Raw genomic sequence first — 16198 nt, 5'->3', positions numbered from 1 at the left:
AGAAAGAAATTTTTTTAACAGCCGGGTCGACCCGACCCGGATCCGACCCGACCCGCAGCAGGCTAAGCCCAAACAGCAGGCCCTGAAAAAAAGAAAACAGCAGCAGAAAAAAAACAGCAACAGGCCTGTCCAGGCCCAGCAACCCAAGCCCAAGCAGCAGGCCATTCCAGCACAGGCCCAGCAGTGCAGCAGCAAGCCAGGCCTGTTCCAGCAGCCCCTCAGGCCCTGCAGCGCGGCCAAGTAAGCCCAAGTCCAACAGGCGGCCCAGAAGAGAGGAAAAAAATAGAAGGAAAAAAAAGAAAAAAGAAAAAGAAAAAAGAAAAAAAAAGAAGAAAAAAGAGAAAAAAAGGGTTCAATTTGCGTAACCTGTTTAACCAAGCTCGTGTTTTGGATCTTTTTTATAATTTCGTTTATTTCACTTTTAATTTAATGTCCGTATTTTTATGCTATTTCGTTTTAATATTGTTGGTACTTTATGCATTTTTATATTTTTGTATTTATATTTTTAATTTAATTTAATTTTTATTTTATTTTAAGTAATTTCAATAAATAAGATAACGAATCGATTTAACATTAAATCGCTAATTTCGTCACTATTTTAGGTGAATATCACTGGTTTATGTTAAACACGATACGCCCTTTTAAAAATTGTAAATATTCAAAAATTGTCGTGTTTTTTTAAAAAAATTTCTTCTGTTTTAATAGGATCACGATTAAATATTAAATTGAATCGGTTTGACACTAATTCGATAATTTCATCGCTATGTTGAGTGAATATCACTGGTTCGTGTTAAATACAATGCGTCTTTAAAAAGAAAATCGAAAAATTCATTTTTTCAAAATATTCCCCTGTTTCAAAAATTTCCATGTTTTCAAAATTTTCATGTTTTTAAAAATTCGTGTTTAAAATTTTTTCCATGTTTTCACAAATTTTCGTGTTTTTTTCCATGTTTTCACAAATTTTTTGTTTTTTTTTTAAATTTCGTGTTAAAAAATCTTTGTGCTTTCAAAAATTCCGGTGCATCAAAAATTTGTGTTTTTAAAAAAATTCTTCGTGTTTCAAAAATTTCCGTGTTTTCAAAAAATTTTCGTGTTTTCAAAAAAATTCTCGTGTTTCACAAATTTCCGTGTTTTCAAAAATTTTTGTGTTTCAAACATTTTTGTGTTTCAAAAAAAAAATTGTGTTTTCAAAAAATTTCTCGTGTTTCAAAATTATCGTGTTTTCAAAAAATTTCGTGTTTTAAGAATTTTCGTGTTTCTAAAATTCTCGTGTTTTAAAAATTTTCCATGTTTTCAAAAAAAATTGTTTTAAAATTCTCGTGTTTTCAAAACAATTTTTTTTCTCGAGTTTCAATCGGATCACGATTAAATATTAAATTGAACTCGTATTTTTGAAAATTAAGACAATGTGCGTTTAACGAGATACCAATTTTGGGCGTCGCGAGGGTGCTAATACCTTCCTCGCGCGTAACCAACTCCCGAACCCTAATTTTCTCTGGATTTTGACGTGGATCTAAAATCGACTCTTTTTTTAGAAAATTTTAAAAACAAATTTTCTTTTAAAAAAGAGAATTTATTAGGTGTTCAATCACACCTAGAAAAAAGATCGGTGGCGACTCTTTTTTCAAATAAAATCGAGATTCTATTTTTAAATTTGCAATAATTAGTTCGACTAACGCCCATCGCCAAATTTTTTGGTCACTACAGTAACATTAAAAGTTATTTTCAATAACAAGATACTATTATTCTTAAATGTCCAACACCCCCATGAAACAGTCATATGTGGACGACAATGTCAGTTTCGAGGCAGAAAGTTCTCTTTTGTACATAAAAATCAACTCCCATCAAAAGCAACCATCTTTGTGGTAAAACTAGGTATTTTGATGGATAAACTAAAACTAAAATTGCCATATATTGCAACTTATAACAGAAAATTTCAGATATAACTTGAACAAGTAACTAATTAAACCACACTTAAAGTGGGAATTTACAGAACAAATTTGCATTTCGCAACCAGATTTGTTGTCCATTTTCATTTTACTGTCGTCTTAGTGTCGATCATTAAGGTTTCGGACTTGCAGGCTCACCCTTCACAAAAAAGAGACCAGAAGGGCCACCTTTAGGCAATAGTGCCAACTTACCAGGATTCACAGCACCATCTTTAGCAGTTATTGTACCAGTGTTGAGGTTTATATCAGTTTTGGCGTATCCTGGGCAAACCGAATTGATAAGGGTGTTCAGTCGGTTAACCGACCCGAAATAACATTAATCAATTTTTCAAAATTTTTAACCGTTAATCGAACCGAAATTTTTTCAAAAAAATTAACCGAACTAAAATTTTTTCGGTTAATTCGGTCGGTTAACCGAATTAACCGAAAATTATATGTTTTTATTTTTGGTTAAAAATTAACCGAATTATCCGAATTAACTGAATTACTCGAATTAACCGAATTGAATCACTACATAATTAAAAACATTACATAAGTCTTTGAATTACTAACATTACATAATTCTTGAAATTAACATATATTTGAAATGTAAGTTTTAATATTCTGCATTTGTATCTATTTCTTATCTCCAAAAGATTTCCATTTGTATTAAACCTAAAAAAAAACATGCAAAAATTGAACATATAATAGAAATATACGCATTTAAAAAAATCAAATAATATAAACAAATGAATAGATTATAAGTTAACAAGAATAAAAATTTTATTTTTATTTTTTAAATTATTTGTAATTTTTATGATTGGGTTGAGTTGGGTAATTGAGTTGGGTTGAATACTTGGGTTTAGATTGGGTTTAGGTGAATAATGGACCTATTTATATATTATAATTTTATTTATTAATTTTTTTCGTTAAATCGAAAAAATTCGGTTAACTGACCGATTTCGAACCAAATTAACCGTTAACCAAAAAATCAAAAAATAATTAACCAACCCCTGACCAAAAAAATTCGGTTAACCGATCGATTAACTGAATTCGGTCGGTTAAACGAATTTTTTCGAATTTACCTAAATTTTGCACACCCCTACCAATTTATGCAGGAATCTGGGCACTTGTTTGCCAAAATCCTAGTGTAGGCATTAAGTGCTACTTTTGAGACAGTATAGGCAGAGATTAAGGTTGGCCATCCTTTACTTCCATGTAAGCCCTGCTTAAAATCTTTTAGATACTCGGTTATTAAGTCATTCAGCTTCTCGTCTGTGGTAACACCTGTTAACACTCCTTTAAGCTTTTCACCTTTACCTGTAACAAAGAAACTTTTCCATCAACCATTTTTGAAGCTTATGATCTGAATTAGGATTTTACAGTAACTAGGGATTCTACCTTCAGCATGACTATTGAGGAGGAAACGTTTACGATCCTTGGTAAGTTGGATAGTTGCAGCAATGGAATAAGTGCTTCGGCAGTTCTTTTAGCACCATAGTAGTTTATTTTTAGGCATTCTTCGGCTAACTCGTAATTGCCATCAACCACTTTACTCCATATATCACGCGAGTTTACCTACATTTGTAACATGCTATCATGACACAATCCCATCCGAATATGTCTTTATTGTTTCTTTGAGTACCTATAAATCTATCAAAGTTTTACCACTCTCAGATGAACCTCTAGCTATAGTGCACTATACATTAGATTTGAATATGAGAAGTACACTCCTTTATTTTTTCATAAAGATGAAAAAGTAATGGAGTAGATCACGTGCTTTAGATAATAAATTTTTTTTTTAGTACATTAGAAATTGAGAAAAGGGTGTTATAATCAAAACTTGAATCATTAACTTTTAATGCTAGCACAGAGTTCTTAACTACTATCTCCTTTTGAGTTAAAAGAGAAATAATAAGACAATTAAGTATTCATAACCCAATAGGTTAGGTCGTGACACATGCTTTCTTTTATAAAGGTAGTTTAGCCAACAAACCTCAGTACCGGAGCAATCGAAAAGGTTGCACCTAATATCCCAGCATTGTTAAGCTGCAAAAGATGAATGTATTAAGAAAATCTTGTCATAGAAAATTAGGGTTCGGGTAATTATGGCATGCAAGTTGGATGATTGATACCAAGAAATCCAGCTTCCCAAATTGTTTCTTCACAAAATCTGTCAGAGAAGCAATGCTTTCAGGGTCTGCTACATCGAACTAGTGAAAAATTAGATAATCCGAGAGTCCAGAGTATTTTAGACTTTCAAGAGCTTCAAGACCTCTTTTCTCATCTCTAGCACTTAACACCACCATGATCCCATCTTGAGCCAATTGCTTACATATTTCAAGTCCAACACCCTTGTTTGCCCCAGTAACAACTGCATACTTGAAAGAAGCAAATTCATTTCAAACCACTGGTTTAAAGAGGAAACAACTAATACCCAAATAAAATGGACCTGGATCCATGTAATCCCCAAAAATAATAGTTTGTTTTTTTAAACATAAACAGTGTCAAGTGGTACATGATGATTTCATCTTTCTTCAATAAAAACAAGAACAAATGATAAATGTACTGCCAACATCGTTAAAGAATAGGAAAAATTGCATCAACGAATCATAAAGTAATATTTAGATCTTGACAGCCCGTAAAACTATTATAAATGTGAAGCTTCAATTTCTTTCTCATACCACACACAAAAACACATTTTTACTCTTATCATCTCTTTTAACTTCATTTCGCTCCGTTAAAATATTGACTTAAGTATCAAAAAACATATTGGAGCACAAGTTCTTACACCTCTTAACTCACCCATATTTGTAGTTCGCACATCACATAACTTAATTCACTTGTTAGTGAGTTAAATTCACTTCATTTTACAAGTTTAACAAAAAATAAATCGATGTCAACAATTCGCACGATATATGAGAATGGATAAAAAAACTTATTGCTCAAATCCTTAAAAATTAATTTTCCTCTCTCATTTCCCTTTGAGAATTTCTCATATTATTTTTTATTTCATATTTCTCATTTTATTTTTAGATTTCTTACTATTAACTTTTTTTCCATTTTGGTTTCAACTCAAAATATCTCATTTCAAATTTTAGATTTCTTTAACTTTACCAACACATTACACCCTCATTTTTTATTTCTTAAAGTTTCTTCAACTTTTAGATTTTTATGAGCTTCCTCAACACATTCAATCTCCATATTTGGAAGTTTCCAATTTTCCCCAACCCTTAGTCATTTTTTTGATCTTTTGAAGCTTCTTCAATTTTTATGTTATTCTTGCTTTTTTTTAAAGTTTTCCAAATTTTGGCTCATTAAAATTTGAAATTTATTAAAATTATATTAATTTAATAAATTTTAAATTATTCATTCTTCGAATTATTTGATTATTTTTTTACATTTAAGACTTTTTAAATTTAATAATAAAAAGATATATTTTTCTCTAAATCATTTTTTATTTTTATATAACCTAAAAGGTACAGTACAATCAAAACATTGATACACATCTTAAGTTTTTAAAGAACAATAATTTTAATATTTTCTTAAAATTTTATATATTTTAGAAAAATCATCCTAAACAAATCTGTACAAATGGCTATCTAGATTCATATTGAATTTGGCCAACCATAATGTCCATATTATGGACTTAAATTTTAAATGATTTTTATAATTTTTATTTTGAACTTTTGAGTTTTACTCAATATATTTATAAATTTTAATATTCTTTTAAAAATATCTTTTAAATTTTATAATTTAAAAATTTTAAGTCTAAAATGAACCTAAATAAATGATTGTCCAAGATCATCTCAAACATAAAAGTTTTAAATATTTTTTTAAGTGTTTAAATTTTTACTAAAATTTGAAAGCTCAATGACTTAATTGATTTTTTTATCAGATTTCAAGAGCTTTTTTACCTTTTTTTTGTAGGTAAAGCAAATAAATAAACTAACTACAAAATGCTTCTCTATATGACACTGTCACTCAAAAGGGCAGTAGAAAAAAGTGCTAGCACCTCCCTTGGAATCTCTTCAAAAGTCTTCAATCATTGGTTTGTTACCAAAGCCGTTTTGGCCAAGCAGTAAATTGTTTTGTTACATTCTCTAGGAAGATGATTAATGACCCAAGATCTTACGTTCATCAACAGGTACTGAATGCGTCTAATGAGAGCAAAGTTTGAACTTGTCGGAGATGAATCCTGAATGGCTTTGACCGCCTCCGTACTACCAAATTCAATTTTCACACTATCATAGCTCATGTTTTGGATGAGGGTTAAACCATCAAGTATACCCCATAATTTAACATAAAAAAGTGAACACTTGCTTAAGTTTCTGTTGTACCCCATAATTTACTCTCCGTCTCCATTCCTTATGACTCCCCCCGCTGTAGCATTTTCAGAAGCAAACTGAACTGCCCCATCAGTGCAAAGGCTGATCCAGCTATTTGGTGTCTAGTGTGCTGAATTTTGTTCCTCCCGCCTAAATACGTTGTCCTTGTGAAAAGAAAATTTTTTTTGCCCATATATATGAAATTTTAACTATCTCACCTGTATTCTATGAACCCCCTATAAAAGAAAAAGATTTCGATTTTTCCAAATTCACCAGGTTAGTAAGCCAAATAAACATGACCAAGTTACCTCACTGTCAACTGATTAGGCATTACTTTGCAAATTAGCCTTTAACCACTGGATAAGGTTTCCAACAAAGAAGCGTCCACTAATTCCATTTGGAAGAGCTAGCATCCAAATTTATTTAGCTGTCGGACAATCTCTAGTAATATGCAAAATATCTTCAGAATGGTAATCACATATACCACAAGAGCTATCATACCCTATCCCTCTCTTAACACGCTCCACGTTAGTCAACGGCTTCTGATTTAAAACAAGCTATAAGAAGAATCTGACTTTTTGGGATTCCTAAAATTTCCATGGAAGATTCCACTGTGTATCCTTTGGTCTCTAATTCCTTTCCTGAATATGCCAGTAAGCTCTCTTTAAAAAGAAAATACCATTTGAATTCTTAGTCCAAAAAATCTTGTCAGGGCCTGCAGATCGGTGAGGTGGGGGAATACTCACAATGCACTTAACAATTCCTTCTGGCAACTATATACGAAAAAGATTCAGATTCCAAGAGCTCTTCTCATTTAACACTTCACTTAGCATGTAATCTAAGTTAATATTACTATGGTACGAAATATGATCAATCAAAGGGCCCACATCCGGAATCCACGGATCTCTCCAACATCTATGTTGTTGCCATTACCAACTGACCAACACAAATTTTCTCGAATTAAGGGTCAAACCTTTGAGACAACTCTCCAAAGAGTGGAACAATTTCCTTGCCAAATCCTATCAGGTAAAGCCTTTTTCATACCATATTTGGACCTAAGAACTCGAACACATAAAACATCCTTTTTGGAGACTAAGTTGTGCCCTATCTTCATCATGAACGAAGTATTTCGGTCTCTTAGATGTCTAATACCAAGTCCTCCACAAGATCAAGGTTGACAAACAGATTTCTGGCGAGTTAACCAACAACACCTTCTGATGACCTTCAGATGAACCCCAAATGAACTATCTAACAACGTGTTCAAGCTCATCACACAAATATTTAGGAATCATCATGGACTGCATGAAGTAGTTAGGAACAGATAATAAAACTAATTGCCCTAAGGTAGCTATACCAGCTATAAGTAACTTCTTAGTGTCCCATCTATTCAATTTTCTACGAATCTTATCAACAAAAAATCGCATAATACTTTCCAAAATCCTTTCATGAAGGAGAGGAACACCCAGATATGTACCTAGATTGTGAACCCTCTGAAATCCAAGGGTTTCACTCAACTATAGCCCCATGGCATCAGTCACTCCTTTGGAGAAATAAACTTTAGTCTTCCGAGCATTGATATAATGCCCAAAATACCCACAGAACGTTTCTAGAATGTCTTTGAGTACCGGAGTCTGTTGAGCATCTGCATGACCAAAAATAACAAGATCGTTTGTAAAGAAAATATGTGAAAGGGATGGGCCAAATTTCGATAATCTAATAGATCGTCAAAGGCCACCTTTTATGGCTTGATGAAAACTATATCCCAACCATTCCATACATAGAACAAAAAGGTAAGGCGAAAGTGGACATCTCTAACGAATACCCCTCACAAGCTTGATCTTCTGCGTTTGAGCTCCGTTCCAACTCTTCACGGATTTTCATCACTGAATGAATGAGTGAACTAGAATTAGAAACCTCCAACTTTCTTTGTAAACTAAAGATTTTGTTCACCAACTATCTTCATGAGTGTTTAAATGACCTACAAAAAGATTAAAAAGTGAATTTGCCAAGTTTCCATGAAACCCCCATTGATCCTTAACAAAATCTGAAAACCTCGGATGCTCCAACCATCTAGTTAGGATGGACGCTCATTGGGAATTCTAAGCTTTGGTCTCATTGAAAGAAGTGGTCTGTGATCAGATTTAAGCCTTGGAAGATGAGTAATTATTGTTCTAGGAAATTCGTTAAGCCAAGCTATGTTTCCAATAGCCATGTCTAATCTTTCAAAAATCTCCCATTTATGCCAAGTAAAGGAAGGGTCTCGAAAACCAAATCATACACAACCGCAGTATCCATAAATTCCCTAAATAGTGATCACCTTACCTCTCTGACCCTTCCATCTTTCTTTTCACTGTCAGATAAAATGGCATTAAAGTCCCCAATAGCTAACCAAAGAGTCCCTCCAATAAGAATAGTAGCATATAGACCTTCCCTAAGCATTTTTCGTTTCTATCTGTTAGGGTTGCCGTACACAAAAGTGATAAAGATAAAGTATTGTTGAGAGTTGCCGAAGACTTTGACCAAAATAAATTTGGGATGGTTATGAACCACCTCAAACCAAACTGAATCTTTCCAACCTATCCAAATTCCTCCTGTGAATCCAACAGCTTCCACACGATGAGAAAACCAAAAGCCTAATTTAGCAATAATAATATCAGCTTTTATGCCACTAACTCTTGTTTCTAGAAGACTGATAATATCTGGCTTATGTTTTAAATTATACTTGCGAAAAATACGCAGAAATTTAACATTGGCACATCTTTGACAATTCCATGAAAATATAGATAATCCATATGAAACTACAAGGAAATTTTTTTCAAAACCTTATTAATCAGAAAGAGCGGATCCCTGTAAACCTTTCTCATTCCTTTTAGGAGCATCTAAATCACTAACAGTATCAATTTGAAGATTAATAAGCTCAACCATAAAATTCATGGAATCCGAGAGTGAAATTTGAGAATTATCAGAGGTCTTGAGTTTATCGACTCGGCCAAAGTTCTTTATTAAGAACTTTCCCACTTTTACTCAGATCATTTTTACCACCAAATCCTCGACCTTTGCCAACAATGTTACCCTTCTCTGCCTCTAACAATTTATTACTGATATCATTCTTTTTTTAAAAAAAAAACTTGCACCATCGAACTCAAGCTATCTTTGAAAGATAATGATGAAATTGCATTTTTACTATCGTAAAAATATACAATTTAATTCTGACCCCCCAAAAAAGATTTTTTGGCTCTGCCAGGGGCGTAGTTAAGGAGGTTGGCAGGGGCCCTGGCCCCATAAAATGAAGTTATTTTCATTTAGGTCCTTTAAAATTTTTAAAATTTTAAATTAGTAAAGGTAAAATTATACTTTAGCATCCTTAAAAATGATAAAATTTTGATTTAATATTTAAAAAAATATATAAAAATATAAGTTATTAAAATGATAAAATTACATTTTTATTATTATAAAAATTACAATTTAATTCCGACATAAAAAAACTTTTTTTCCAACTTCAGCGTGGGCGGAGATGCAACCAAGATTTACAATTAGTTTTAGGAATTGGTTTCAAATAAAAGATCCACAAAATCAATGAGTAAAACAGAGACGAAACTGTATTAAAAATAATTAAAAACATGATAAAATATTACAACAAGGAAAACATGTACATATTATAAATTGGAAAACATATAAATTATTAATAAATTAAACTTTATAAAATATTAAAAGAATGTAAACATCATCACCTCTACCAAAGGTTCTTTTGTGGGTTCCTTATCAACTCCGATTGTGTTTTCGCAATTAGTATTAATTTATTGTGTGAGTAGGGCGAAGGCTATCGCATGGATATGACAAAGGTAGAAAATATAGAAGAACTGTCGTCATTACCAATTGATTCGTGTATTCCTTTACTTTGTTTTTCAGTACAACCACCATGTCATTGCTTGAGGCCCTGTCCGTCATACGGGAAGTTGTAGTCTCCAAGGTCTTCGACTTTCTCCTTGACAAGTTAGCCTCGTCTGAGCTCCTGCAATTGGCTACTGGAAAAGAGGTTCAAGAGGCGATCCATAAGTTGGACATGGAGCTGAAGGAGATTCGTGCAGTGCTTGATGATGCTGAAGAGAGACAGGTGAAAGAGAAGTCCGTGAAAAACTGGTTGACCAACCTTCAAAACTTGGCGTATGATGTGGAGGACGTTTTGGACGAGTTTGCAACCGAAATTGGCAGGCGAAACTTGATGATGGAACGTCGGGGTTGCTCAAGTAAGAGACCCAAACTCATTCCTGATTCATTCACTGCTGTTATGTTTAATAGAGATATGATGTCCAAGATAAAAGATATCACCGCCAAATTGAAAGATTTGGAACCTCAAAGAAACCAGTTGCAATTTAAAATTATTGATTGCAAGAGACCCAAAAGACTAGAAGAAAGATTGCAGCCTACTTCTGTGGAGATTGAAAGTCATGTTCATGGTAGAGATAAAGACAAACAAACAATGCTTGATTTGCTCTTGAAGAGTGACAATGAAGCAAATTTCGTGATTCCCATCGTTGGAATGGGCGGGATCGGTAAGACAACCCTTGCCCAGCTTGTTTACAATGATGCTTCCATTCAAAATCATTTTAACCTCAAAGCATGGGTTTGTGTTTCTGATGATTTTGATGTTATGAGAATAACTAAAGAAATCTTGCAATCACTCACTTCCAAGCCATGCGATGATAATGATTTGAATAGAGTTCAAGAAAAGTTAAAGAAGGTGTTGTCGGAGAAAAAGTTCTTGATTGTTTTAGATGATGTCTGGAATGAAAATTATCATGTCTGGACCATCTTGCAATCTCCTTTTTTAACAAGAACTCGAGGAAGCAAAATCATTGTGACAACAAGGAACCATGGTGTTTCATCAACAATGGGTGCCTTCCATGCTCATTCTTTAGGGGTTTTATCAGATGATGACTGTATGACTTTATTTGCTCAACATGCATTAGGAGCAAGGGATTTTGGGCGACATCCAAGCCTAAAGGAAGTTGCTGAGAAAATAGTGACAAAGTGCAATGGTTTGCCTTTGGCTGCTAAAACTCTTGGTGGCCTATTGCGCACTAATGTTGACCTTGATGCATGGGAAGATATATTACAAAGTGATATATGGAAGTTATCAGAACATCAGTCTGGTATAATTCCAGCTCTACAATTGAGTTACCATCATCTTCCTCCACATTTGAAGCGATGTTTTGCATATTGCTCCATTCTTCCCAAGGACTACGAGTTCGGCGAGGAAGAAATAATCTTGCTATGGAGGGCACAAGGATTACTACAAGAAGCACAAGATAAACAATGCATTGACGATTTGGGTCGAAATTACTTCAGGGATCTAGTGTCAAGGTCTCTTTTGCAAATGTCCATCAGAGATAATTCTCGATATGTTATGCATGATCTCATTAATGACTTGGCTCAATCGATTGCTGGAGAAGTATGCTTTAGGATGGAGGGTAATCAGAAAGTTTCGAAGCACGCTCGCCACTTATCTTACATGCAAAATCTTTTTGATGGCATCAAAAAATTTGAGGGCATTTGTGAAGCGCAACATTTACGAACATTTTTGCCATTAAGGTTGTCAAAAGATAGAGGAGGTTATGTGACCAATCATGTTATCAAATGTTTGTTGCCGAAGTTATGATGGTTAAGGGTGCTTTCTTTGAGAGGGTATAAGATTGAAGAGTTACCAGATTTTGTGGGAAATTTGAAACACTTAAGGTACTTAGATTTTTCTCAGACAAGTATTAAAAGTTTGCCCGAGTCAATAAGTAACCTCTATAATTTAGAAACCCTTCTATTAAAGAATTGCATAAACCTTGAGAAGCTACCTTTGGAGATGGAAAACTTAGTCAACCTATGTCATCTTGATATCACTGGTTCAAATAAATTAGAAGGCATGCCAAGTAATGTTGGCAAGCTAGCTGATCTTCAAACACTATCCAATTTTGTGTTGGGTGAAGATAAGGGATATCAAATAAGGGAGTTAAAAGATTTGTCAAATCTCAAGGGAAAACTTAGTATTTCAGGGTTACAGAATGTCTTTGAGCCTCAAGATGCTTGGATGGCTAAATTATGTGATAAGTCAAGACTCGAGAAGATAGAATTGAGGTGGAGCAAGGACTTTGACAGCGAGAGACAAGATGTTGATAAAAAGGTGTTGGATGGGCTTCAACCTTCCAAAAACCTTAAGGAGCTTAGCATCACCTTCTATTGTGGTGCAATGTTGGCAAACTGGGTAGGAGATTCATCCTTCAATGATCTACTCTCTTTATGCCTTGAAGATTGTCCAAATTTATTATCATTGCCATCAATTGGGAAATTGCCATTGTTGAAAGAGGTACATATTAAGGGATTGAAAAGTGTAACTAATGTGGGAGTAGAGTTCTTTGGGGCAAACACGAAGAATGCATTTTCTTCATTGGAGATTTTACAGTTTGAAGACATGCCTATATGGGGGAATTGGAACTTGAGCGAAGTTGACGAGGAAGCTAGGAAATTCCCTAGACTTCGTGAGCTCCTTATTCGAAAGTGTCCCTTGTTGTCGGGGAGTATGCCGGAACATCTTCCTTCTTTGGAGAAACTTTCAGTTAGTGATTGTGAGAAATTGATAATTCCAATTCAAAACTTTCCAAAGCTTTCGGAGCTGAAAATTGAAAGATGCAAAAAGGTAGTGTACAAAGGTTTTGCGGAAGATAGCTCATTAAAAAGAGTCTCATTTTCAGGAATTTCCAAGTTTAGTTGTGCAACAGAATGTTTGATGTTAAGATCAATAAAAGTGGAGTCCCTTGAGATTGATGATTGTTGTGAGGAGTTGTGCTCTTTCCGAGAGAACAATTGGGGATGGCTAACTCAGTCCATGTCCGTCGGTGTTTTGAGTATTGGAAAATGTCCGCAAGTAGAAGAATTAATGCAGCTGAAGATCCCTTGCAACATTGAGCAAATGAAGATAAAGAAGTTTGAAAGGCTAGAAAAGCTGTCAACAACCTTGCATTCCTTCGCATCACTTACGATGGTAGAGCTTTACGATTGCCCAAAATTGATTTCTCTTGAAAGGAGCAATTTGCCTTGGAACTTGAAAGTGCTAAGTATTTATTTTTGCGAAAATTTGCAATTTTTGTTGTTGGATGAAGATCAGAATGTCAACTCCAGAAATGCATGTGTTCTTCAAGAGTTAGAGATTTACAGTTGTGAATCTCTGGAGAGAATAAACAAGAATTCGCTGCCCTCCACGCTTAAGCAACTTAAACTAAAATGGTGTTCAAAGCTAGAGTCCATTGCTCGAGAAGTTCAAGATAACTCTTGTCTGGAATCTATTGATATCATTAGTTGTCATATGATTAAGGATCTACCGCAAGGATTGAACCAGCTCAAGCATCTCCAGAGCGTAAACATATGGAGCTGTTCAAATTTGATTTGCTTTCCAGACAATGGTTTGCTCCCCACAAACCTCAAAGTGCTGCTCCTTGCAAATTGTGAACTACTACAAGGTCTACCTGAGGGCGTACACAACCTCAACTCTCTAGAAGAACTAGTAATAAAATATTGTCGAAATGTAACAATATCCTTCCCAGAAGGGGGTAATATTCTTACCAATCTCAAATCACTTAATATTGAAGGATCCAATATCTGTAAGCCGATGATTGAGTGGGGATTGCATAGGCTCACTTCTCTTAATTCCCTATGGATATCAAATGGGTGTCCAGATGTAGTATCGTTTCCAGAAGATGAGATAGGAATGGCACTACCCTCCTCTCTCACCCATCTCAACATCGTGAATTTCCCAAAGCTGGAAATCCTATCCTCCAATGGCTTTCGTAACCTCACCTCTTTGGAGTCCTTGAGCATCGACAATTGCCCAAACCTCAAATTTCTTCCGGGGAATGACATGCTTGCTTCGCTTTTGCACATAGTGAGCTCGAGATGTGCATTGCTAGAAGAACGGTGCAAAAGGGATAGAGGACCCGAGTGGTCCAAAATATCCCACGTACCTTTTGCTCAAATTAGATGACGAATCATACCATGTGTATTAAAACTCAGTACATGTTTTAGTTTCTTCTATTGTTGATTGAACATGTAAAAGTTGAGAGCTTATGGTCCATCATTTTTTGTTCTTAAGACATGTAAACATGAGAAACCAGCCCTTCCAATAGAATGATGCAAAACTATGTGTTTCTTGTGATTGATGCTTGTAGTTATATAGCATGTATATTAAAGCATTATTCATAATATAGTTTAGGCAGTGAAACATATCAGTTATGACTAATAAAAGGTGCCCATCACAGCTGCTATAGAGTGGAATTTTGCAGCCCCAAATTAGAACACTTGCACTTTGTGTCAATGTTCCTCTTTGGTAGCGACTAAATCATATAAAAGTATTTTGCATAATATAATTTAGTTAGTGAACTCCATGCATCACAAATTACTTAGATGTATGATTGCATCTCACGTTAAAATGCATGTAAAGGAGGAAGTATTATGACCCTCCAACCCTTAAATAGGAGGATAATACGTTTCAATGTATTCGAATTCATGTCCTCCTATACTGACAACAATACAAATGTCAATCGAGTTAAGACTCAATCGGCCCTCCCTCTATTTTCTTTTCTTATAGATAATAATTTGTGGTTTATATATATATATATATATATTATAATATAGCATCAAAACCAACAAAATTAAATTCTTAATAATATAATTTTTATAGATAATAATAAATAGAGTGAAATCTACAATAACTGATGATAATTTTATTTATTTAATAAAACAAGTAAAATAAAAACAAAGAGATTTGAAATTAAAATTAAAACTAAATCTAATATATATACACTACAACAATTTGGTGTTACAATAAAAGAAAACAATTCTTATGTGGCACATCAAAGAATTTGTCATTTGGCAAGCTGATTATTTGTCATGTGTCTTTATTGATGAAAGTTTAAAATGAATATTATTTTAATTTAATTTCCTTATAAAATATATCAACATTGAATATCCATTCATATAACAATGATCAAATATATCAATAATATTTGCTATAATTGATTTAGTAGGGGCAGAGTTAGAGGGCTACCAGGGGTCCAGTCTCTCCTAAAATGGAAAATTTCTATTTTGGTTCTTTTATAATTTATAAAATTTTAAACTAGTAATGATAAAATGCACTTTTACCCTCTAAAATGATAAATATTTGATTTAATCATTTAAAATTTATTAAAAAAATAAGCTATTAAAATAATAAAATTACATTTTACTATCATAAAATATACAACTTAATTTCGACTCTCCAAAATTTTTTTAACTTCATTGCTGAATTTAATCATAGATTACACACACAAAAATACATTCACCTTTAATCCAATTTTAATTTATTCTTAATATTAAGTTATTGTATATGATTTTAATATCCATTATTGAAAAATATAAATATATACATCAAATTCCTAAAATTTAAATTTCACTATTTCATTAGTACACTCTTTTTTTAATTATTGAAAATTGAATTTCATATATAATATATATTAAATATTTTTCTTTAATAGATAAATGAGAAAGATATTAAAGATATTATTGAAATCATTCATATTAATTAATTAATTTACTTATCAATTGTGTTTTCTTCTTCTTTTAAAGAAGCCTAATTTTTTCTATACATTTTTCATTACATAATATTTGTTTAATAATTTAATTTACACAGTTTTTTTTCACTTTTAATTTTTAAATTATATTATAACTCTTTTTAAAGAGTACAACTCATAATTGGGAGTAATATCAAATTATTCAAGTTTATTTTAAATATTAAAATTTTTATCTTAATTTATATTGTTTATAATTTAAACTATCATCATCATAAAAATTTAATATCTATATTATTTTTACTTTTTCAATAATAATATTTATGACATATTATAAAAAATTTACAGTTTTTAA

General features: G+C 33.0%; 2 protein-coding genes and 1 pseudogene across 2 annotated transcripts; 2 read left to right on the top strand and 1 right to left on the bottom strand.

Annotated features, from left to right (window-relative positions):
- Nucleotides 1–2061: 2061 nt before the first annotated feature.
- On the bottom strand, nt 2062–8695 carry LOC105776379 ((+)-neomenthol dehydrogenase-like; annotated as a pseudogene).
- Nucleotides 8696–9993: 1298 nt separating this feature from the next.
- LOC105775042 (putative disease resistance RPP13-like protein 1) lies at nt 9994–11924 on the top strand. Its single transcript, XM_052621845.1, has one exon. It carries the CDS (start codon nt 10176–10178, stop codon nt 11913–11915), a length of 1740 nt encoding a protein of 579 aa, XP_052477805.1. The 5' UTR covers nt 9994–10175; the 3' UTR covers nt 11916–11924.
- On the top strand, nt 11919–14453 carry LOC128034004 (putative disease resistance protein At3g14460; the record flags this gene model as incomplete). Its single annotated transcript, XM_052622517.1, has 1 exon — nt 11919–14453. A coding segment is annotated over one exon (2364 nt), but the record flags the coding sequence as incomplete, so codon positions are not given.
- Between the last annotated feature and the right edge of the window lie 1745 nt (nt 14454–16198).

This window comes from Gossypium raimondii, chromosome 10 (genome assembly GCF_025698545.1).
Source record: "Gossypium raimondii isolate GPD5lz chromosome 10, ASM2569854v1, whole genome shotgun sequence".
Classification (NCBI taxonomy): Eukaryota; Viridiplantae; Streptophyta; class Magnoliopsida; order Malvales; family Malvaceae; genus Gossypium; species Gossypium raimondii.
This window is presented reverse-complemented; position numbering and strand designations above follow the sequence as displayed.